The sequence below is a fragment of the Anas acuta genome, chromosome 8 (assembly GCF_963932015.1).
Source record: "Anas acuta chromosome 8, bAnaAcu1.1, whole genome shotgun sequence".
Taxonomy (NCBI): domain Eukaryota; kingdom Metazoa; phylum Chordata; class Aves; order Anseriformes; family Anatidae; genus Anas; species Anas acuta.
In genome coordinates, this window is record NC_088986.1 from 14,971,194 (window position 1) to 14,996,108 (window position 24,915).

A 24,915-nucleotide genomic window follows, 5' to 3' on the forward strand; every position below is an offset into this window, starting at 1 on the left:
CTGGGGGTAGGGAACAGAGTTACTGCTTAATCACTGCCGAGGTCACAGGGCATTCAGCTCCACCAGCTTCTCATCAAAAGAACAGGGACTCCTAGCCAAGACAGTTTAGTTTTCTTAATTCTCTCCAGCTGATATTTTTTATAATTGAGCAGCTGAGATGTAATTTATAAAAGCTGACAAAGTGTGGATTTTGTTTCTAGATCAAGGATGGCAACTGTAGGATTAAAAAAAGAAATAAATCTTACTTTCAAAATATTTTGAAATATAGCAAGTACTTCACCATGTTTTTACTGGTGCTATATTCTGGACCTGTTTGCTTTAATGTCATCCCTAGTAAAATTGATAGACTGACAGAAAAGCTAAGCCATTCATGCTATGAGCAACACTAGGGAGTTGTATCATGTCTTCTGAGATTTGGTGAATATAGCTAATGGATTTGAGTATGTAACTATTGGCAACTGGTGAGAGGTTCAAAAGCTAACATAATATAGCATATTTATATGCAGCTGCACAAGTTTTTTTTGTTGTTGTTGTTGTTTTTGTTTTTGTTTTTTTTACAAAACACTTTATTTGTAAAATAGCCATGTCTGGACTTCTGGGACTGCTGTGGTGCAGCAGTTCAAAGTGCAACGCAAAGGGAGTTTGCAATCAAATCCCTCCTAGCCTTGGATGCAGTTTCCAAATCCTATGGGGCCCCGACAGCAGGGAAAGCCTCTCTTAGCTACAGCTGAGTCCTTTGTCAGCAGGGCCCCTGCTCCCAGGAAGAGCCATTTATTTTTCAGTTCTTTTTACCATCAGATTTGACCACTCCACCCCAGCATGCTGGGCGGCAAATGCTGCACCCTGGGGCAGGATCATCTCTGCTGCTGCTCCACAGCCTGCTCATGAAGACTTCACCTTACCTCATCTTTGTAGAACTGAATCCTTTAATTTTTCTGGGCCATTTTTTCAGTCTGTCAAGTACAATTTCATCTCCCATTCTGTCCCCCAAATATACTCACACCCCTTCACAGTTCATATTTCTCCAGAAAAAATAGCCTGATTAAAAGGGAGGGGGGGGGGGGGGGGGGGGGGAGAAAAAAAGAAAAAGGAAACAACACAACAAAACAAACAAACAAAAAAAAAAGTAAGACAACTTTGAGGTAATGACCAATTTTGCTGTGCCCAGGAGTGGCCCTGGACAGCATTTCCCCAGAGCTCTGCTCGATGTCTGCAGTGTCAGGTAAAGAGACAGAGGCAGGATGAGGCCATGGCCTCCCACGAGCCATGCTCCAGCCCTGGCTGGGAACTGGGGAGCCAGCCGGCCAGCCTGGTGCTGAGCCCCAGGTCCTGCTGGCTGCGGCCTTGGTCAAGTCCATGCTTCCACGAGAGTTACAAGCCCCAGTAAATTCTGCAGCTTGGAGGGAAGGCACCTCACAGCATTACTGCCACCGCCCATGAGTGACAACGTTTGAACTGTGTCTGCCTCTCATGCCTGTCTTTCAGTTTCCTTTCAGTTCTAACAACATTACCTTTCCAAACTATAAAATGCATACACATGCATATGCTTGAAGGTGCCAAAGCTGCAGAGGAAAGCAAAATGGCACAATTCTTACAGAACTTTCTCAGGTCTTTTACCCAACAATCAACTCTATGCTCCACATGTTCACTGGTAAGCGCCATTTTGTCTTCATTGCTGCTGATTTTTTAAGAATTGAGTTACTTGCTCTCTTTTAGTTAATTTACTGAAGAGTTACATTTTTAACACCTCAGTAGGATCACATTCTGCTTTGCTTAACAGAGTTCAACATAGAAGCGAATGTGGTCAGTTATAAAAATGGCTATGCACATATGAATTAGGAGAACACTAAAGAGTTCGGACTGATAAATATAAAAGGGAACAATGCTATTTCTATTGAAATAGTGCGATAATCCTGATGACTTAAGCTACCAAGGAGCTCACTGACATCAGTGGTTGTGTCTGCACTGCCTCTTGAGGTGGTTCTCTCACAGAAAACCCACCCAGCGTGCACATTCAGCCTGCCAGCACGGCCCCAGGGTCACACATGAAACACTAACCTGGGACATACCCCCAGGCACCCTCTGGCACTCAGGACAGAGGAGCACGCCTGTCCCCGTGACCACGCAAACCTGCTGCGGGTGGGCATCACACCCAGGGGCTGTTTGGAGACCCCCTGATTAGTACCAGCTTCTGTGTGGGGAGTCTCAGGAACATAAGGTACTCTTGCATCCCTCAGGGCAGCCTTGTCCAGAGGCCTGAGGTTCAGGCTTATTCCCTGATCCTGCTGTTCCCTATGGCAGCACTGGCTCATCGCCTCGTTATTATGGAGCACCACATTGTGCTGCTGCAGCAGAGGGTGCTGCATCACTCGGAGCTGATCAGTTTCTGCTGCGGTGCACACCAGAGAAGAAAGCAGTGGGGGAAACAAGCAGGAGCCTGGCATGCAGCTTCTGCTGCTCAACCTAACACATACCCCGGTGGGGCCAGACACAGACACTTGCCTGATGCATGTCTACACAGATGGCTGTCACAGACTCAAGAAGTCTACGAAATGCAGGTCAAAAAGAAGCAATGTGGATTTCCTCTTTCTACATCCAGTGAAATAAAAAAGCCTTCATCAATCTTTCCATGCACATATTTATTACGAAATCAGATATTTATAGGCAATTAGAACCGCTTCTACAATAATAAAGTTTAATACTTTAAATTACTTAGGAAAATTCCACACATCTTTAAGTATTTAATTTAGTATTTCTATTGTTTCTTAAGACGAGTCTTCTTAGACCACACAGTAAGAACATTAAAATGTTTTCTGTTTTCTCCTGCGCTGCAGTGTACAGCTTCATGTACTGCATTCTTCATTTTCACATGAACATGCTGTGTGTGCATCAACAGTATCCTGCATATCCTCTGACTTCTGGTCGAATTTCATCTGTTTGTCAGTCATGCTAGTAGCTGAATCTGATGGTGAATAAGAAATGAAAAGTAAATAGTACACTTCAGAAGCAGTTTTGCAAGATACAGCATTTACCTTGCACTAGTCATTAATTACACCAGGCTTGGCTTCTCCTAGCTGTTACACATATTTCTATCTGACTAACTCAAACAGAGACGTTCAAGGAAATCCACTTAAGTAGTAAGTAATTTCTACATTGATAACTACTCTTCCATGCAGAGTTTTATTAATAATACATTTAGGAAAGGATATTGTGGCCTTGAAGGAAACAGACATGAACCTATCATCTCTGTAATCTATATCCACCTAATCTGATCTCTTAATATCTACTATGTACTTATGAAAGAGACATACTCCAGTATTACTGTACCTGTGGGCAGGAATCCTGTCCACACTTATCCATCTATTGCCCAAATCAGCAGAGGGAAATAGGATTATTTCCCAAAGGCAGAGACATATAAAAATATAAAAGATGAGGACCCCTGTTTCAGGGTTCTGTATATAAGCCTGAATCATCACATGCTTCAGGACGCACGTTTTCTGCAGAATCACAATGTTGAGTGTGCTCTTACCCTGCCCTTACTCTGTTAGATCAAAGCTCCATGAAGGGGCATCCAGTTTAGATTTTAAATGCAACAATTAATGATTGTTGCATTTAATTAATTTCTGTAAAATTACAGAAAAACATCTGTATGTCACCAAAGAAAGTTTTACGTATTAATGAAAACAGGTAAAGGTCTTCAGTCAGACCAATCCCATGTTTCGAGTGTAATAACTGATGAGTCAAGGCACCATTTGGGCTTTTGTGCAGCTCCAATTCAGCAAGATTTCTGTTGACTTACCAGCTGGAAGACAGTGGAAACCAACAGTTACTGGAGTCGTCTGGGTGACAGAGCATCCTTTCCTACAGCGTAGCACAGGCTCCGTAGAGTAGCACTTGGACTCTATACCTGCAAGCTGAACTGTCTTCTCAAGCTTCACAAATGAACGATGAAGTTTACAAGCTGCAACAGAATCACTGATGGTAGTTTACATTCTTATGTACAACATCTTCAGATCTCCCCAGACTGACCCATCTGCCAATGATGTTTCACATTAGCAACCAAATTGTGTCTATAAAAATTGTATGTTGTTCATAAGTAAAGCAGCACCACTGACTGATAAGCTTTTCAAATTGGCTAATTAGATATGGAGCTACAAAAAGTTAATTTCCAGTGTAAGTGGTTTAATTTCTAGATTAGGATGTAGAAACATAGTCTGATATACATTCCAATAAACACTTTGCAAAGTAAACTGGCTCACATTCAAAAGCTTTGAGTATTCATCAGTGGAAAGAAAAGGGGTATTTCTGAACAAATAAAAATAATCAGTAAAGATTTACACCATTACCATTGTTATTCAGACTCAAAACTGCTGCAGAGAGCAAGCAAAAGTCATTGCTGCCAGCCAGTAATACCAGTCTCATTTTGGTTTCCCAGGACAAGCAGTTAGAAGCATGTGAGAAGCTAAACAAACTACAGTTTATTCCTGACTATAAGCTTTAGTCTCTAAAATTTCAGCAATTTCTTCTATAGGCTGAATGGAAACACAGTGTAGTTGCTACCAACTGTGTGAATTTTATTGTGTACATGGTCATGTACTGCATATATATCTAAAGCAAGTTTGGTGCCCAGTATTCTTTACAGAGACACACAGAAAAGTAACCTATATTGTACAGTTAAACATGTAAAAGTCATCTCCAGGTAGCAAGTAAGTCCTTCCCATCAGGTTTACAAAAGCAACATGCTCGTTTTCCTACTTCCACTATGGTAGGCTGTTGCATCATAACCTCAGCTGAGAGAATGGAGTACCACATAAGATCCTAATCTACTGAAACTACTGCAGTGATACTATATTAAATGCATTACAGCTTGCATACCTCCTTTACAAGGCGTTTCTTCCAAAATCCAAGAATGACCAAAAGTCACAGCATCTTTAGCTAGATATCCATTGGGCATCCGATATTCCTGTTCACATTCTGCATCATATTTTCCACACATTCCACATGTTTTCCCTGCCATCCATAAAGCAACTTGAATCTTCCAGAAAAAAAAAAAAGGCAAAAGCATTTCAAATTAACAAACAAATGAACAAAATCACTATGTAGTAGAGTTTTTCTATATAGATGCATTCCAGTATAAGTTAATGCACAAACGTTTAAAATGTTTGCTTTCTTTGCTGAGAATTAAAAAGCTTCTCACAACAGATGCCAAACTCCCATGACACTGGTGTCTTTAACTGTATTAGAGCCTTTAAAATCTACTGTGCCCGTCTAGAGTATTAAGTTAGTAATAGTCTAGACTATTAATATGCTGAAGTTTTTGTGTGATGGATGTTTTCCCAGTAGGCGATGGATACAGTATGATAATATTGTTTTCTTATATTTCTGTTTCACATTTTTTCTAGTACAGCCTTTAAAACATAGACAAGAGTTGAAAACTCTTTTTTTTTTTTCTTGCAAATGTGCTGCTGACTCAGTCTGTGCATACTCACAGGCTCATTTTCCAGCACACACCTGTACTATAGGGATAAGGAATTACCGTTGGAGAAAGATTCTCAGATCTCCTGTTCAGGAATAAAGAGCAGCACTCTGCAATGCTGGCTGAAGTATCTTCTTAGTTTTGCTTTTTGGGGGGCTCTGGACAAATTTGGCTTTGCCACTATACACTCTTGCACTCATACACAAATTTAATGGAATCTTATCAGAAATTTCTCAACATCAAAGCTTATGAAGAGGAAGAACTTTACCATGAATGTGTGCCCATCAAAGTATAATCTATCAATGCCATAGGCTGGGGCAACAAGTACAAGGCCTTGCTTTTCACTGTGGATTCCCAAAGAAGCACCTAGAAAAAAAAAAAAAAAAAGGAATAAAAAGAATCAAAGCCCACCAAAACCAACACTAAAACAAACCCAATCTATCTTCTTTAAGAAAAAGTTGCTGTCATGTTTTCAAAATGCTCTTTTGTCTCTTTTGCTTTAAATTCTAGCTGTATGTAAAAAGTTGGAAAACAATTTAATTATCACAGATTTATTATTTCTCTTTGGGTTATTAGCATATCATGTTTATTTCTAGAAACAATTACAGAGCTACCTATATCATCTGTGCAGTTCTGCACATAATACAAGGCCCTGACTATATTATATAGGAGTAAGAAAATATAGAAAACAACATGATTGTCACTGGAGCTATTTTTAGCATAATTATCACTTACCAAGTGCATAATAATTAGGACAGAGCTCAGCACTGGCAGATGCTAACCCAGTTTCAGCAAGATTTAGCCTGATTTGAATACTACAGATATACAGTCAGGAAACACCTGCATTATATTTTGCCCCTGACTGCATTGTACAGAATGAGGCAAGGTCCTCCTGTGTCCTTTCACAGAAAAAATATTCCTGCTTTGAGAGAAGAAAGCAGGCTATTTTTTCTGTATACACACAGTAGTCCATATTTATTCCTAGCAGATTTCAGAATGCTAACCAAATTTATACCTACAAATCAAAATAGGAAAGCCTATTGTATATAAGGGTGGTGAATTTTAGAAAAGCTTTACTTCAAAAAGTTTTACCAAGCGAGGCTTTATAGTATATCTGATACAATTCTTAAATTTGTAACTCCAATGGGAGCCACAGTGATGTATGAAGCGGTGGTTATATTTTGCTCAGTTTGGCTACTTCAGAAGTTCTACATTCTAATCTGTCTTTATAAATATTCACATGCAACTAAGCGAAATACAAATTCTTAAATAATAATCTTACAGCAAAAGGTGTAAATAGTCAGTGAACACAAACTGGGGAAATCTTTGTTAGATATTTTTTTGTCTTCTCTTTCTTTCTTTCTCCTAACATATACACGAAAATGAAATAAAACAGATTCTGCATCACCTACCAGCAGATATGAGTGAAACATTTGTTGAGGGGCTTTCAACCCCGTCCACGAGCAGTTTCAGCTGTCCGTTTGCAGGATGCATATCAATTTCACTGTTAAGAAGAAGAGCATTCATACCCTGTTTGTACCACATTCATAAACACAGATTGACAAAATGATTTTACTGCTTTCTAAATATCACTGGTCAAAACATGAACTCATTTCAACTGCTTAAATTACTTCAGGAGTATTCTTGTCACCTAAAATGCAGGATGATGTCACAGGAATCACATTCAATACGTATGGAAAGTAAATAAGGAAAATGGTGAAATCTCACGTGCTGCACAACAATGTCAGTATAGCTTAGATCTAAGCTTCTCCCCTGTTAAATGTGGACAGTGTAGTCCCTCACAATCCCAGCATCTGGCAGGAGTTACTTACTGGCTGCCAAGCTTGATGTTGATGGCTTTAAGGTTCATAGCTTCTTCAGCATTCCTCATCATCACCAGGAACTTAAGGTCAGGGCTACAATCCTGAGCCAAGATGTGATAGCAGTTTGCTGGCATCGTGTAGTTAAACCGGACTTCATTAAAGGTTGTGATCTTGTTGTGTGAAACTGAGCAGCGAGCTGTTTAAATAGAAAGCCAGTGAATATTTGCTTTGCCATAAAAGAAACTCATTAAATTGAATGTTTTACTTTTAGTGCTATGTTATTCTAGCTTTATATTCCTTTTTTACTATGCAATATTTTTATATGGATTACAGGGGCTTTTGCCTACCAAGAAAAAAAAAAAGGCATGAAAAATATAGTCTATCTAACAAAATAATGTCCAGAAATTTATATGTTAACAGGCCAGATAATTGTCAACCTTGATTTTCCTGACATGTCCTTGCTGATTTCTGTACTTGTAGCACAATTTTCTCTCCCAATTGAATCATCCCTGCATTATTACAGTCTATTTCTTAATTAACTGGAGACAAATAATGCCAGAAAAAAAAAAAGAAAAAAAAAAAAAGAAGATTTTCAAGTCATTCCAGAGACTGAGGATGTCCTGCTTCCAAACCAGATTAAATCCCAACCTTTCAAATTCTCAAGCACTGCAGAGGGGGCTTCAGCAAAGACATTCCAGATTGGAGGCTGCAGCTCTGAAGCTGGTATCCTTGGACCTACAGGGAGTGGCAGGGGAAGTCTCATGGCTTTTTCATAGAGGATCATCTAAAAAGGAATTCAAAGAACAGTCAAAACACACTTGTGATGGGTATTCACAGCAAAAAGCTAAAATAGCCTTTTCTCCTATTTTGAAATTGATTTCAGTCTGTTCTACCTTGGCTGACAAATAATTTATATAAACACAAATCATCTGACTCACTGTCCACGAGTTTTTTGCTTCTGCTTTTTGGTTCTGTTTTCTCTCGTGGTGTGTGTCATTCAGATAGCATTTGGGAGAGAATGAATTACTTCCCGTAATTGGGAATTGGTGGTTAGGGGAACACTTATGGAGTACTAGAGATGGAAATGCACTTCATGAGTACCCATTCTGTATATATATATATACACACACACAAAAAAAAGGTCAAAAATAAACAAAAGCTGTTTTCATCATTTACACCCAAACTGAGGCTTACTTTACTTAACTTTTCTTTCTCAGAATTCACCCAATGTAATTTAAAAAAAAATAAATAAATCTCATTTTTCTACCAGGAAAAAAAAAAAAAGAAAAGGAAAAAAAGAGAGAGAGAGTGAGGATAATGTTTCATATTTACATCAGGAAGCTTGATAACAACATCACATGTTCTTGGAGAAGTTAGAGCCACGACCAGCCTGGCTTGTCGAGAAGGATTCTTGTCCATTCTCTCAGAGAACCCCAGCATAAATGCAGCCCCAGGGACAAAATTGTAAAACCTTCAAAAATTCAAGAGAGAAAGATCTGGTGAAACAGTGAGGCAAAAACAGGTACATCCAAACCCATCTGCCTCACATCTATGTGTAAGTGGCATATTCAGGATCATTGTTCGTGTCCCCACAACCATTCTCTGCTTTACTGATCAAGTGTTCACTGAAAGGAAGAATCTGTTCCTCAGTTTTCAGTAATTTTGTCTAGCATGAGGAATTACTGAACATTACTACAGGATTACTACAGGATCTCCCATTCAACTTTTATGTCCAAAGACAGAACTCAGGCAGATCACAGAATTTAAAATAGCTGGTACTTTAATCACTAGAATTGCATAGGTGGATGCTGATTTTTCACAGTTGAAAAATATCATAAATGACTGAGACTAAAACCTCACCATTCTGCCATTGATCTGACACTTGAAGGAACCTTAGGCCACTCCAATTTCACTTGTACAGCAGGGTGGCCAGCAAACCGCCCAGTTACCAGCTCAGTAGAAACCTTGTAGTCCTGGCAATTCCGGCCCCATTTCAGGTAACCCTACAGTGGAGAAATGGTCTGTTTTTAAACACATGGAACACGATTTTCCTGTGATGCATATAACTTTATATAACTATTTTTTGAGCCTTACCACTGCCTTGTGAGCATTGAGGACTGAAGCATCAGCACAGAGCTTCCACTTGCTTGAATCTGTGAGGTTTGACACAAATACCTGCATCCGGGGCCTGATGGAATCGATATCAGCATACACCACGAGCTGGAGGCCTCCTGTCTTCTTATTGTTACTAACGCCATTCAGAAAAACAGCTAACACTGGTGTTTTGACATCACCCAAAAATTTAGGCTAAGAAGAAGGGGAACAAAGTATGCAAAGAATGTCATTATAAAGGAGTTACTGTGGAACATTTTAGATGCAAGATCTGGATGGATAAATAAAAAATAAAAAAATGAACTGCAAATATATACCAGCATATGTACCATACCTATAGATGCCTATAAATTCTCTTGCACATGTCTTAGCGTGCATGTGCCTCTGCAAGCACAGATGGATTTTATCACTGTATTTGACATGAGCCAAAATTTGTGCCTTTTACTGAGCTGATACCATGGAAATGTTCATAACATTAGGATACAGTAATGCCTATATGATTTAGGCTTTATTGTTAACACCCGTATATTTGCCCGTGAATAAAAAAAAAAAAGTTGTTAAATTTAACTAACATCAACTGTCAGTTGTATTCACCAATCCTTCTCACAATACCATCCACCAGCAGCTGTCCCTCTCTTTACCTGCCTGGTTGGTCTGCTGGCTTTCACCTCACACTTCAGCTGTGGGCTCTGTGGGACAGGCAGGTGCCTGAACAACACCTCAACACTAAATATAACCTGGTACATTTCTTCAATAAGAACCCCTCCCCTTGACAGCAGCACCATAAGCATGCTATGACTTGCAATTCCTTCACTGCATTACTCCCCAGGCAGCAAGCCTGCATGCATCAGGCTGGGTGCTGGTGAGGAGCCAAGGTGATACACGCCATCTCTGGAGAGTGCCTTCTTCTGATGCTCCTCTTAGCCTTGGTCACTACTACCAACGCCTTGGCACTGCACCACTTCAACTTCCCTCCTTATTGCAAGATTGTCCTAGCTGTACAATTACTGCAAATGCAGGGCCAATCTGCCATTTTTCCAAACTGTCAAAAACCCTAAAAATGATGCAACTAACCCGGGAAGCAGCTCGGGATGTGTCACGACTGGATCTTGTAGAGGAATATGTGCTGCTGTATTGGTCAGCTGGGAGTTTCCTTTTTGGGAACTGCAAGAAGAAAATACATCATGAAAATACATTAAGGAGGTAATGTAAAAACCACAGTTGAGGAAATTGCACCAGAAGGTGCTGCAGAATATTATCTGTCATGACACTTATTAGTGATAAACTTGCATTCCAACACTGAGCAGCTCAATGACTTGCAATATAATATGCTTCATTCTGCTTAATACGTGCTCTGAAAAATCTTGTTTAGTCAAGTATATGTGACCTCTCAGAAGAGACAAATAAGGAACACATCTAGATGAGAATTCCCCTTTGTGCAAAAGCAAGGAACCAGATCAAGCCAAACTGAACCAGCCTCTTGTTTCAATACAAAAGATCAGAACTGATTCATTTTATATCTGGAAGGGCCTGATCACCTGGAGCACATACTGAATGAACCAAATGACTGGAAAGGATGAAATGAATAGAGACACACAGCCAAATGTTCTACTTTTCAAGGAACACTCAAAACAATTTCACTGCCCCTGGCTGTATCATACCCTAGTGAGGTATCTTCTGCTGAACTAAAGTACCATAAATTAAGATATCCTCCCACATTTGTCAACACACCTACCCCAGTGTGTGTCAACAATTTTTCCAACCCAAGACACCAAATGATCAAAGCCAGGCAAATGTCCCAAGCTTTGGTAGAGGCTTTGTGTCTACTTTGCAGAACCACAAATGGCATCATGCACACAACACAAAGGAGTATCTTTTTGAGTCTCAGAAGAACCATCATGGTCAATTTAGTGTTCTAAATGTTATCAGTACTGTAATTTTCCTCAACAAAGACAACAAGGAGTCTTTAAGGTTTTTCATTTGACTCACGACAGATTGCAAACTTAATTTACTGAAGAAAGAAAACTCACCTCTTGTCTGTGTGCTGATCTAAAGCGGTACTGATAAATCTCATGACCTCCCTTTGAAAATAACAAGAACAAGATGAAAAGCCTCAGAAGAAAATAAATGCTGCAATTACGTTGAAATTGAGCACTGGGAACTAAGTAAGAATTTTACTAATTATCATTCATGCATAGTTCTGTATGCTTAGTCACAAGCGCATAATGTGAGACTTGAAATACTTTATATAAAGCATTAATGTTCCTACTGCAAAATTAAGACAGAAACAGTGTGTATTGACAGAAAGCAGTAAATTGGCCAAAAATGCTTCCCTGCCTATAACAAAAGTTTCAGCAGTCTTGTGGAAACTTTTGATATGTTTCAAAGGAGTCATCTGATCCAACAATTGCAGGTGTGTTAGCAGAACTGATTTTGAAATTTTATGTTGCTAAAATATACTGTGTCAACTCATAATTTGATGCAAAGCCAACTGCCATCAGGATTGTGATTCACAAATATTAGCAGCATCAATTTACTGACAAACATGAGTTACCCATATTTTGGAATACGCGCTGCTGCTGCTGCTGCTGCTGCTGCCGCCATCTTCCAGATGTCCTGAGTGATGCCCATGGCTGTGGTGACTCACTGACTTACTGCTACTGCTGCTGCTGCTGCTGCCATTCAGATATCTTGAGTGATGCCTATGGCTGTGGTGATTCACTGACTTGCTGCTACTGCTGCTAGTACTACTACTGCTACCTTTGCTGCTGCTGCTGCTGCTCTTGCTGCTACTGCTGCTACTGCTCTTACTGCTGCTGCTGCTCCTGCTGCTACTGCTGCTGCTGCTCCTGCTGCTACTGCTGCTGCTGCTCCTGCTGCTACTACTGCTGCTGCTCCTGCTGCTACTACTGCTGCTCTTGCTGCTGCTACTGCTGCTGCTGCTGTGCTTACTGCTGCTGCTGCTACTGCTGCTCTTGCTGTTCCTGCCACTACCACTACTGCTACTGCTCTTGCGGCTTGTGTCTCTGTTTCTAGTTTGCTTTACTTGATCATTGTCATCTTCATCCATGGGCTTTCTATGATCAGGAGAGGAAGCAGATGATGAGGAAGAGGAAAGAGCTGAGGAGGCAGAAGATGAGCTGGAGGGAGTTTTTGCATTGGGGTCTGTCCCAAGCTCTGTTAGCATAGTGTTTTCTTTCTTAGAAGGTCGCTTTTTCTGGTGTCGTGTTTTGTTTGCAACCTGCAGAACAGTTCAAAGGGAAGTGCAAGAGAGGGGATACATCTGGTTCTATATTACAAAATAAAATATCCCTGTGTGTCAGATGAAATGCTCACCACAGTCTTTTGGTAAAACTTCCTGGCCTCACTCACCACAGAAGCTGCACTTAGATCCACTTTTCCCAGCTGATATTTGCCCTGGCATCAAGGACCAGCCCCAGCTGGATGCACCACTTAGAATCAAACCCTGCTGACATGACACAGGCTGACAGTCCCAGCACCCTTCAAACTAGCCCCATCCTCGCTTTCCTGAGCCAGTTTTCCACACTAGCCTTCAACCCCTGACTTCATTTATCTGAAAAAATCTTCCCCCATGCTCAAAATCTCTTACCTTGAACACATTGTCAATGCCTAGAATCTTCTTCAGTTTAGCTTGAATGTCCTCGTATGGAGATGTCTCATCCTCTTCCTCAGACTCTGAGTTTACTTCATGAATTATTTTGGAAGCTGCTCTGGATCCTGCCTGAATCTCCAGCTGAATTTTGTCAATGTCAGCATCTGTTTGAACTGCACAGCAATTGCATGGATGATGTTATACCTCTTCAAATAGTACTAACAAATCTATTAAGAAAAGGCTCGTGCTCAGTACTGTACCTGGCATCAAAACAATTTTAGCTTCATGTTCTCCAATTAATCTGTGCAAATATGTATTTTTTATGAAACTGGCATCTCGTGACCTTCTGAAAAAGCAGAGCTGACAACCAAGACGATGCAGTTTGATGCAAATGTCTCGTTTATGTGTTTTTCTTCTGGTGCCATGGAGAAGATCCTCTTGAGAGTCATGGGAATGTTTCCTTGGAATGCTGTCAGGCCCCTGCTGCAGTGGAGATGAGCATGTGAATACCACTGGGAGCATATCATAGGCAAGAATAAAGCTGCAGACAGCAGCACAGAAGGGGTTAATGTTATTATATAAGAAAAAGGGAATAGATTACCATTGTGAAACTTTCCCTGGAAGCTCCCTCTGTTGGATTGAAAGGTTCTTCCACGATATTTGATGAAGAATCTCCTGGGAGAATTGAGGTCTTCTTTTCAACACCCAGTTCTCCTATGTTTCTTGATACAGCAAAAGCCTTATGCCTGTGGAAATATGCACAGAAAATGGCAAATAATTCCAAAGCCATGTTTTTGGATTAAATGAATGATGTCCTGTCAGTGTCACATGACATCACAGAAATATGTTGTTTGAACGTAGGAATTGCATACACAACCATATGTAGAATTATTGTTAAAGACAAATAAGAGAGAAATATGAGACACATCACTGGAAGTTTCCAAAGTAAGGCAAATTTAAACAAATTTCAAAAACATGAGAGACATGTACTTAAAAATAAAATAAGAAATTAAAAAAAAAAAAAAAAAAAAAAAAAAGCTCCTAAATAATTTAGGCATCTTGTGACCTTTATTTCCCTTATTTCTATCCCTTGCTTTTTACAGTAAAGTTTATGCTACACACTGAAAAAATCATACTGTGTATCTAGAAACCTCCATAAGAGGTCAGTGAATTGTGAACTTCAGGCTACTTTTTGCTGCAGAAAATTATGAAGTAATGAAGTACCTTCCAACCAATATCTCAGTTTCTTCACGGCATGGATTTGTTTCAATCTTAATATTTTTCAATTTCATGTCTATCTTGGCATCAAACTTCATTGGCACTCTCATCTGGACCTTGCCTTGAATTTCAACAGCATGTTGAAAGTATTCTGTGTTGACACCCATTGTTGCGACTGTATGTACATATAAGCTGAAACAGAGCAAGGTGGCCATGTGTAAGACAGGTGTTCTTTTTTTAGCTTGAGGTTCCCCCTTTCATAAAAGACTTCCATTAATATCTACAGACTTAGAAACCTACCCTACCTTGGGTTTATGTCAGACCGAATCTGCATGGTGGATTCAAGCAACTGAGAAGGTCTAAAATCTCCAGTTAAAGGTGGGGTCATCTTTCCATCGACTGCAACCAACAAAACAACATTTAAAAATGGTAAAACTGAAAGGACTTGAATGTAAGCAAGCCACTGTTTTCAGGAAGAGGTAATCTCTTCTGTTAACACAGCTAAAAAGGCTGAAAAACAAGACAGATGAGATCTTTCTCAAGTCCGAAAAATAGAGAAACTATGCAGAAAACTTGTTCTGCGTTCACATGCTTCAGCCCACAAGGATTTTGGTGATCTGCTGCTGGACTTCCCCCAGTCTTGCTCTAAGGACCCCAAAATGGACACAGAACTTCTGGCGCAGCTTCAAATGTGGTAAGTAAAGGGAGAAAACCATTTTGGTGCTTGCTCTGCTCTTGCTTTGGCAGCCACGGATGCAGTTGGCCTTCATCACCACAAGGGCACACTGCCGATTCACTATCTGCTTGTCCACCAGGCCTCCCAGGCCCTTTTCTACAGAGCTGCTGTCTGTCTAGGTGATGCCCAGTCTATATACACTTGCATGGGTTAACCCATCCCAGGTGAAGGACATTTCATGGCCTATGTCAAATTCCAGCACACTTGTGCTGGGCCATCCCTTGAGCCTGTCAATGTCCCAGGGAATGGCAGCCTGACCCCCAGCATGGTGACCTCTCCCCACGTTGATCTCATCTGCAGATGTGCTGAGGGTGGCTTCTCTTCCTAAGTTCAGATTGTTAACGGAGACAATGATCAAGTGCTGACAACTGAGGAGCGTTGCTCCTAGCAAGCCACTAATTAGACCCTCATCTGTTAACTGTTTTTTGAGACCAGCAGTCCAGACAGCTGTCACTCACTCTGTAGTCCATCCATCCAGTCCATACCTCCCTACTTTGGCTACAAGGACGTTATTCAAAACAAAACATAAACCAAACCAAACCAAAAAACACCACAGCAAGAAGGTGGGGCACAGTTTCAAAGATGTTATTAAAGCAAGATAACAAAAAACAAGAGCAGCCAAGAGAGGATGCATAGAGAGTGTAAAAAGAGCACGCGTATTTATATTTAATTCTTCACCCTTATGTGGTGTCAGCAGAAGGAAGGGTGACTATCACCTCAATTAAAAGTCTGTAGCACAACCATATGATCAGTGAATTCTCTTCATGACAACTCATACTTGCATATTCATTCTGCTAAAACAAAACTCTCACTTTTCCAAGCCTTCTTCTCTTCCTGCCTTCTCTAATGCTACAGTTAGCTGTTTTTTGATTGTCAGTCACCACAGAATCCTGGTTAGTTTGTGCCTGCTTCTCTCAGGAGCTACCCCCTTCCGCTCATTCCTGCAGTTAGCTCCCTACACAGCATTCATGTCTTCTGGCCTTGAATGCTGTGACCTTTCCCTCTGGTTTCCCAGATTCTCACCTCATTTCCTCTGTCTTCAATGCATTCAAATATGAGGCAGAAATCAACTGTGACCAGCTTCTCTTCAAACATCTTTACTACCTCCCCTCCTGTGTTTCAAAACACTACAAAAATCATTTTTTTTCTTCTACGTCCTTCTCCAGCCTCTCTCAGCCTGTCCCTCCCAGCCCCTGTTCGGAGCTAGCAAAGCACATCTCGTACTCCCCTACTCACCGTTGGCTGCAGCACGTGCCAGGGCAGTGGTGTATGACCCGTATTCCAGCGGCAGGCCGAGGCAGCTGGGAACTATATATCGCAGCTCTCCCATCCACACCGGCTGTGTCCACTGTCCTGAAATGCCATTGCGGATCTGGTTGGCAATTCTCTTCATCGCTGTGTTTCTGTCAGCAGGTTCTACTATCGTCTGCCAGCAAATAGAGATCCAAGAGGTGAGGACATGAAATTACAGTGGTGTCAATTCTTGCAAAGAGAAGTAGTAGCCCCTGGTACCTTCATAGCTTGTTGCAGGACTTCCTTATTGATGTTGACATAGGCTACCTCTTGGCCAAATATTTTCAAGTAGGCTGATATCAAGGGGGTCTCTGTTGGCAGCTCTTTCCATCCCAGCAGCTAGGGAACAAGCAAAGTTCCTTAATGAAACACTTTATAAATGACAATTTAGCGAGGCGATGAAGACTGTTAATGACAAACCTGCAATTTTCCTTTGCCCCTTGCATTTCTTTACTTTTTTTGTTAATAGCTTGGCGGCACTATTTCAGATTTACTCCGTATCATTGAGGTGCCCACAAATAGCCTTCCATCCACAGGTATTCTAGTGAAATAACATTTACTCTAATACAGAGGGTCTCGGACATTTGTACCATTAAACCCAGTTTGAAAGCACAGCACCAGACAGAGAGATCTTGTAAACTAAGCTAGATAAATGAAGGGAGGGAGGAGAAAACCTGCCAGGCATAAGAGATGTTTTGTGCAGCAATATCCACCTTCCTGCTTGCCTCCCTGTTCCTGCAGTCATACCTGAGGTGGGGAGGAAGCAGGGCAGCAGTAAAATTGGTGAAAGCTATCATAGACATTACAGGAGTAATATCTTCCGCAGTCCCACTGCAAATCCCTCTCTCACCGAGATACTCAAGCTGGCTGCTACATGGGTAACACCCTCTGAGACGGGCTTAACTACTATGACAAGCCTCATTAAATACCATTTCATATAACTCAGACATTACATTACTGAAACCACCTACAGTTTTTCCAAGCTCCTTTATCTTCTTGTACGTAGGATATTCAGCAAACGGAATATTTCGCTTCATTATAACATCTGTGAGGCCTTCCACTCGGACACCAACCTACCAAAACAGCATGAGAAGGAGTGGTCTGAAACATACTTACAGAGTGGAAACTTAGTAGTGAAATTTTTAATATGAAATTCACTTTATTTATTTTATTATTGATTTAAGTAAATATTTACCTCCACCAAATCAGCCACTGAACCTGCAGAATTTGCCATCAACTTGGAAATTATTGCTGATGGGAACATTGTTCCTGGGCTGTTCATAACAAAGACATCGCCAGCAACACCAACTCTATAGTTATCTGTGGTAGAAGTAAACAAAAGACACATCTTTTTTTAACCTTCTGCTTAGCATTCAAGATTGTATTACTGCATCTTTTTCAATTACTGGCTCTAAGATATATCATGACATAAGCTTTAATTATATAGGCTCGATTTAATAAATGGTTACTCCTATATGTTTAAATATGTGACTGTTGCATTTAATCCAATTTCTTTTTCCAATGCAGCATCTTTTACAGAATTACAGGATGCTGTAACAGCAGGGAAATGAAATGAGAGACCATTTAACTGACATGAAGTATGCTAAATACACATTACTGCAGCAAAAGAGGAAAGCTTCCACCATAGTTTTTGAGAAGAAAGAGATCAATTTTTCAGGAAGAAATAAACTAATTGTTTCAGAAACTAAACTTATCAAGTATCTTACTGAATCTCTTTTTGCATCCAGCAGCAGTGTTAAAGGAAAGAACTTTCCTAGACATAACTCGCACAGGGACTGGCAAATGTTGTACATGTGTTTTTCCAAAGGACTCAGTATCTCTTAAGAGATTTCTGAAGTGAAAATTTCCCAGTCACTGAAATGTTTTACTCACCAAAGTAACCACCAACACGAATGACCTTGCTGTACCGATAGCTCAGCCTGTCCAGTTTGGGGGCCAGCAGCTTAAGGGCAATATTGCAAGCTGAAGATCTGAACAAAATAAGAAAGGTAATAATATCCATAAATAAACTGCACTCCACCAGAATATGAAACTGAATTCAATTTGTTAGCATATGCGTGATTACTAACAAGAATATAGCAGAATTTATTATCTGCAGAAAAAAACACACTTTATTCCTGTCTCTACTTACATGTTGTACATATACGGTAATCTGCTCTTCGACAAAGCCTTCATGTGGGAATACACGAAACTGGCCACTTGCAAATTGCTCTCCTTCATCACCACATTAGCTATTGTTGTTATTAAAGGAAGGGCAGGCCTTGTCTCAAAGATAACAGCACAAGCCATCATTCGCACTTCAGGGAGAAGTGACTGGTCTGCAAGGATCTGGATGAGATATCCCTGCACCTGTAGAGAGGTAATACATTATTGAGAATTACCAATAATTTAGACTTTTTTTGCAGAATGGATCTACATATAACCCACAAGAAATATGGGAAGGGGGTGGGAGGATTACTGTCCCTGCAGAAAAGCTTCCCAATCTGGCTTACTGTATCATTCCATATTGTTTTATTAACACAACTGAATGGGGCCACATGAGAACAGCCCCAAGAAGGGATGGCACTGATCTGAAATAAATGTCCACATATCAAAAAAACATCAGCATGGCTTTTTGCATTCAGAGGCTGACATTCAGAGATCAGTGAATAAAATTGGAAGAAACAACTGTAGATAATACAACAGATTCGTTCTTTGGAGTAATCCAACTGACACAGTGAATGTGCTTTACTATTTTAGGTGGTACTTACAGTTCTGGGGTCCTTCCAAGCTATTTTTCTCAAGGCCATGATAGCATCAATCTGAATGTGGGTTGGGATATCAGAAGCACTGGATGAAGATATGGGAAGGAACTTCAGGATGCGCTTTAAGCTGGCTGGTTCTCCCATGTTACCAATGCACTTCAGAGCTAATTTCATTTTGTCTTCACGGCCCTTGCTGATTGCTTCATCTGCCAGGTCATGGACAGGCTATGGAAAAATCACAGTTCAACCTTTTCTGCCTAATGTATACATTAGCCAAAATAATCTCCTTAGACACTAAAAAACCTATCACAATAAAGCAAATTGTTTTAATACAGGTATTCAGTGATGGCTGAGAAAAAAAAAAAAAAGGATGGGAAAACTGTTTTCATTTATCATCTACATTAGTAAAATGATTAATTGCTTTTGTTCTGTAGGAGAGCTATGAAATGTATTTGTCCAATTGATTGTTAATAGTCAATTGAAATATGTATAGCTGACATTTTCATACTGTAGCTGAAAAGAGTTAAACTAAAGCACATTAATAAGCTACTAAGAAGAATCTGAGAAAAAGACACATACCTGAAGAGCTTCTTTAGGACATGCTGATGTCTGTGAACAGTATCTATTGACCACAGAACTGTATCCCAAGCAGGCAACTTGTTGAAGCATTGGACTTCTCTGAATTCTAGAGCTGGTCATTAAATCCTGAAGGAAATTTTTAAAACAAAATGTATATCAATTATGCATTTTTACTTAACATTCTTTTTTTCCTATTTAAGAAGAGGATTATTGACTAGAGATGGTGAGAATCCTGCCCAGAATAAATGCTTACGCTAATCATAGTGTCAAAATATCTAGGGTTTGTATTAGCATTTTAACTTGTGGCTCTTTCTGGTTTATAGGAATATTTTGCAATTAAAAGAGCTATTTAAATGATGTAACACGCAAGCCACCATTTATGTTTCAGAAGTAAGAAATAACATGGACAAAGGTTTGTCTGTAGACAGCATGAGACATGACTCCAGCAAACTAAAATGGGAATTATTCTCAGAAGTTGTTATGGGAGAAAGACTTTTATATTACTGTAGCAAAACAGAAACACACTCTTCTCTCATATAGATAATGCCAAAAGAAATTCACAGATCATGCTTTGTACAAAATCGTTATACATGAGGGGAGAATCTTCTTTATAATAAACTTTATAACCAATGGATGTCATCAATTATCATTCCTTCTGTTATCATATAGGAAAGATTCATGTGGATTTACTCACTGCTGCTATTGGAAGAGTGTGTTCATCAACCTTCATTAAATGGAAAGCCAAAGAAACAGTTAGAAGAGTCTGAATGTAGTTAAGTTCATCATTGCGAATTCTGGTCTTAATGAATTGTAGTGCTTCTGTGGTGCCACTTGCAGAAACTGCACTCAGTAGCCATCGCCTGCAAGTAGGTTAGAAAAATAAGTCCTTAATTTTAGCTCTCAATTCTCAAAAAAGTAAAGTTCCTTAGAAAATTATACACATAAATACCTGTAACGAGGTTTGTCTGAAACTTGTCTCCAGATAGACTCAAGAGTGTCAGCGCTTGCTATTCGGCAGAGCTGGACAAGCTCTAGGAATCTTTGTGGAACATCGTCATGGAAATCTTGTTGGTTATTCAGGACTATGTGCTGCAGTGTTTCTACTATCTGAACAACAAGAGAAAGTGAACACATAATTAATTCCCTTGGTACTTCTGATCGTATTTCAGGAGGAATTGTAGGAAAGCAATTTGAAGGCTTAAAAATTCTATACCCGTTGCTCGGGGTTTTTCGTTTTGACTAGCTGGAGGGGCATCTGTGGCAGTGCGTCTGGGAACTGGTAGCGAAGGCTTCCATAGCTCTGCATGGGAATGTCTGGGGCGCTCCCCCGCTCACTTCTCACTTCCAGCAAGGTAAGCTGTTGTCTGTCAAGAGACAGAGAGGAACGAAAAAGTGTCAGGTAAGGAGTGAATTACCTCTCTCTTTTTCTCTCCCCCCATCTGCCTCATCTGTTTGTTGGTTTGATGATACTGAGACATTATCTCTTTTGGTCTTTACTGATTTTTCCAACCACAGTAAAATCTTACAGTTTTCTAATGGATAAAGTCCTCAGATTGGTACAAACCGTTGTTATTCTTGCTTTGAGAGACAGCCCCACAGCCTGCCTACCTTGCTTCCATGACAGCAACCCCAGTAGGTTCGCTGAATGGCGAGATCTGATACACCTGCTGCGACGCAACCTCTGTGATCAGGGTGCCACCGTCCAACTGCTTGAGCTTGTAGGAGAAGGCCGCAGTCCCTTTTACCAGCCTTTCTTTCTAGAGAAGGACAGAGAGACCCGAATAGTAAGTGGGGACAGAACAGCCGTGCTCGTTGTGAGGAAGGTCTTTTCATGTCTCACATACCATTGTGTCGACAGGACAGGGATAGATGTAAGCCATTCCAACACTCTTCTTCACCTTCTCCTGGCAATTATTTTGGTCTACAGTTTTGGTAACAGACACTCGGCTATTCTTCCTGTCTTCCTGGATGACATACCTTGTATGGCAAACACCTCCAATTCCAGACTGTATAGATGAGAAGAGATAACAAGACTTCCTAATTATAGCAGGATTTCACCACATGAGAGGAAGTTTTACTGCTTCTGAAGGAGCAGTAGGAGAGTAAAGATATTCTGAACAATGTTTTGGGTAAGGATAAGCTATGTTTGGGTAAGAATATACTGAATAATGTTTTGAAATCTGTTAACTTTACTCACTAGTTACCCTATTGAACTAAAAAACTGAACAGAAATGGATATTTTAAACTCAGTCAAGGAACTGAGAAAAAGTAATCAATTAATTAATATCAACAATGAACAAATAAATGGATCAAATAGCTGTATCAGGGAAGCAATATAACAAATGCATTCATAGCTAATACTTCCTTTTTCTTGAAAGTATTACATTTTACATAAAGCAATTCTACAAATGCCTTTAAAAGATCCAGAAGAAGTAATTCCTTCAACACATACACACACATTTTCTTTCTTGTGAATGAAAATCAACTTCTTTTCATGACGGATGGCTGAAAATAGATTAAAATAAACAGGAACATGGAGGAAGCGCACCTAAACAGAACACATCCTTTCAATAAAGTAGTTTTAGAATGGGAAAAACAAACCTCTTGCAATTCATAGACATTCTGTGATTTTTTAATGGTTATCTGCATCATGTTCAGGATTCCTCTCACTATGTTAACACACGTATCAGGGCAGTCTTCTGAGGCATAAATGTTTCCGATCCGTCCAGTACTGTATTCAAATTTGAAAGGCCGGCTGAAACATGATGAGACCATTTGTGTGATTTTGGAAGATCTAGTGAATGGATCCCTGGGCCAGACTCCATTGTATTCCTCCACTTGGGGGGAGCGGACCTGAGAGGAATTTTAAGAAGAACATTTATATGAATAAAATTACTTCGGTACTAAATATGTAAACAGATTGGAAGAAATTAACATAATGACTAGTTATATACTCTTTCCTTCCAAATATAGGCTTAGATAGCCATACAGCACTTGATTCTTCCATCTCTTGCTTAGCCCATCCAAGTCCAAGGTGCTCAGCGGTGTTCTTTTGTGGTACAGAAACAATTAACATACCCCCATTATCTCTCAGGAAGATTTTAAACATCAACTATATAGGTAAAAATATTCAAAAAAGTTATAAAATAGATTCAAATAAATGTATCCCTATTTTTCAGCCTTAAATTAAAATAGCTGTACCAGGTTCTGCTTTAGATTAAATCTATTATAAAAAGGTAAAACCATTCTATTTATTTTAAAGTCTTAGAATGTTTCATTTTAATTCCTCCCCTCCCAAAATGCTTGTTGCTTTGACTAAGCTACTTGTCATATTTGATAGTTGTGAATTGCTTAAAACAACTCATTTGTTTGTTTCTTCATAATTAGAAATGTGTTTATAAACCTTTTATTCCCCATACAGCACCATACAAATCAGAAGCAATTTCACTAGTTTTGGGAAGGTCACTGCTAATTCAGGTGTCTCTCCAAGCACAGCCTGGTATGCACAACGTAACAATTTCAGGATGAGGACTATAATGAGAAATACAGTTCCTAGCTAATCGCTTTGACATCTTGTTTTCATTAATGAAACAAGATCTACTGCTCTGCTAAAGCTCTTGTCATTAAACTCTGTGCCCAGAAAGATGCTCTTCTTTGTAAATAAATTAAACAGACAAAATATTTGTCTTAAATGTTTATTTTGGACGTGTCAAAACCCATCTCTAAGAGGTATGCTTTCACATGTACAAATCTTTTCTTGCATTATTCAGACACTAATAATTGCTACGTGCTACATTTTGATGCTTTTTTTTTTTTTTTCCGAGTGTGTAAACATAATCTACACTTATTAATCGCCTGCATGACCATGATTTTACCTACCCAAGTCCAGGCTCCCCACCAAAGTTGGAAACATTTGTTGAGAATTGAATTAAATCTTAAAATCAGAGCATACTTGAGTGCCTTGAATTACAATTAAACATTTTCTAACAGAACTCCTGATTTTTGCACCTCTATTTCTGATAGTAAGTCATGAGAAGCACCTGCTACGAACAATTTTCACAACAAGCACCTGTAAGCGGTTGGATGCTAAATCACTCCTCACTTCAACTTCAGTTTGCAGATCATTCTCTGAAATCTACAGTGCTAAGTCTCTAGATCTGTACCCTACATCTTTCTTAGAACACAAGTGAGCAAAATGCAATGAAATGAACATGATTTGCACCTCAGTATTGACTGGTATGTTTGGAACAAGACGCGATACCTTGAGGAGGTAGGTGTTCTCTGATAGTCCACTGATCTCTAGCTTGCTGCTCAAGCGCACACCAGCTTTTGCCAAACTTCTTTCTTGAAGCCCATTCAACATAAAGCCTTCATAGCTGTACAGGTAACTCTTTCTGCTACTGAATCCTGGGTCTGTGGGAAATAACAGCCATTTTCACAATAGCTGCAAGCACGTTCTAATAAATAGTCATCGTAACAAAGTCACTGGTAAAAGCTTATAGACAGAAATTCACTTACCGATATCAAACTTCTGGCTACCTGCAAAAATAGATGGAAAATCACGTAAGTAACATTTAGTCTAAACCTAATTGTTTTCAGTGAACCCAAAAAAATTCCAGGAAAGAGGATTGAAGAAGGGACGTGTATGCTTACCTACAAGGGTGAGCACTAGGGCTAGTATGATTCCCCTCATAGTGAAGGTGAATGGGGCTCTGCCAGGCATGGCGAGACTTTTATGGAAGAATGCTCAGGAACACGTGGTTGCATTCTGCTGAATTCTCAAGTTTTTTATCAGTTTATGTAAACACTTCCCTTTTTGCAATCGTACCTTTTCTTCACACGGAAAACTGAAAATCAAGCCATACCTTGGTATCCCACTGTTGTTTGTTTGTTTGTATAAAACTTTTGTTGGCTTTTCCAAAAGTTTCCACTTATCTTATTAAAAAAAATTCTTACTAGGTCACTTGCAATAAATTTACAATAGACATGTTACTTGATTCCTAGACTGAGCCATGGCTTGCTGCTGGTACGTGGTCCTGCCACAGATGAGATTGATTTTGCCCAGGTTATGTTGACCTGGCACCTGACACAAGCTGTTATCTAACTGATAGTAGCCCAATTAACAAAGTAGAGTCAACTTCATATACGTTGACTGTGCCCTCTCTCTTTCCTCAGCTTTGGTTTATGGCCACCCCTGTGAAGAGGAGACAAGGGTAGATAAACCCTTGCTATTCTTATATTTATATATGCACCAAAGCATGCTTAACATCCAACTGAGAAAAAAAAAATTATTTAAATCA

The 24,915-nt window shown here is 39.8% G+C and overlaps 1 protein-coding gene across 2 annotated transcripts; it reads right to left on the reverse strand.

The window, feature by feature from the left end:
* Positions 1-2,618: 2,618 nt before the first annotated feature.
* Positions 2,619-24,406, reverse strand: LOC137859988 (vitellogenin-2). 2 transcript variants are annotated; one of them, XM_068689667.1, is made up of 35 exons: positions 24,269-24,406; positions 24,134-24,154; positions 23,877-24,028; positions 22,217-22,468; positions 21,460-21,621; positions 21,224-21,372; positions 20,829-20,979; positions 20,565-20,722; positions 20,310-20,475; positions 19,616-19,741; positions 19,043-19,261; positions 18,424-18,641; positions 18,165-18,262; positions 17,467-17,591; positions 17,243-17,344; positions 16,491-16,610; positions 16,215-16,404; positions 14,548-14,641; positions 14,249-14,434; positions 13,626-13,770; positions 13,285-13,504; positions 13,022-13,197; positions 11,966-12,652; positions 11,442-11,492; positions 10,486-10,575; positions 9,394-9,606; positions 9,160-9,302; positions 8,632-8,770; positions 7,948-8,083; positions 7,309-7,495; positions 6,889-6,980; positions 5,745-5,842; positions 4,876-5,035; positions 3,800-3,961; positions 2,619-2,962 (listed from the first exon to the last, which is right to left on the reverse strand). In XM_068689667.1, exons 1-35 carry the CDS (start codon positions 24,336-24,338, stop codon positions 2,844-2,846), a joined length of 5,577 nt encoding a protein of 1,858 aa, XP_068545768.1. In that variant the 5' UTR covers positions 24,339-24,406; the 3' UTR covers positions 2,619-2,843. The 2 variants fall into 2 exon arrangements, with proteins under 2 accessions (XP_068545768.1, XP_068545767.1); XM_068689666.1 differs by having other exon boundaries at positions 13,285-13,507.
* Positions 24,407-24,915: the final 509 nt, after the last annotated feature.

Bases quoted from the DNA above. Each gene is read 5' to 3' on its own strand.
- LOC137859988 (XM_068689666.1), bottom strand. From the start codon at position 24,338: ATGCCTGGCAGAGCCCCATTCACCTTCACTATGAGGGGAATCATACTA. The intron at 17,345-17,466 runs GTAAATATTTAC...CTGTTTTGGTAG, and splicing joins CAGTGGCTGATTTGGTGGAG to GTTGGTGTCCGAGTGGAAGG. The intron at 8,771-9,159 runs GTGAGGTTTTAG...GAATTTTTGAAG, and splicing joins GTCAGATCAATGGCAGAATG to GTTTTACAATTTTGTCCCTG.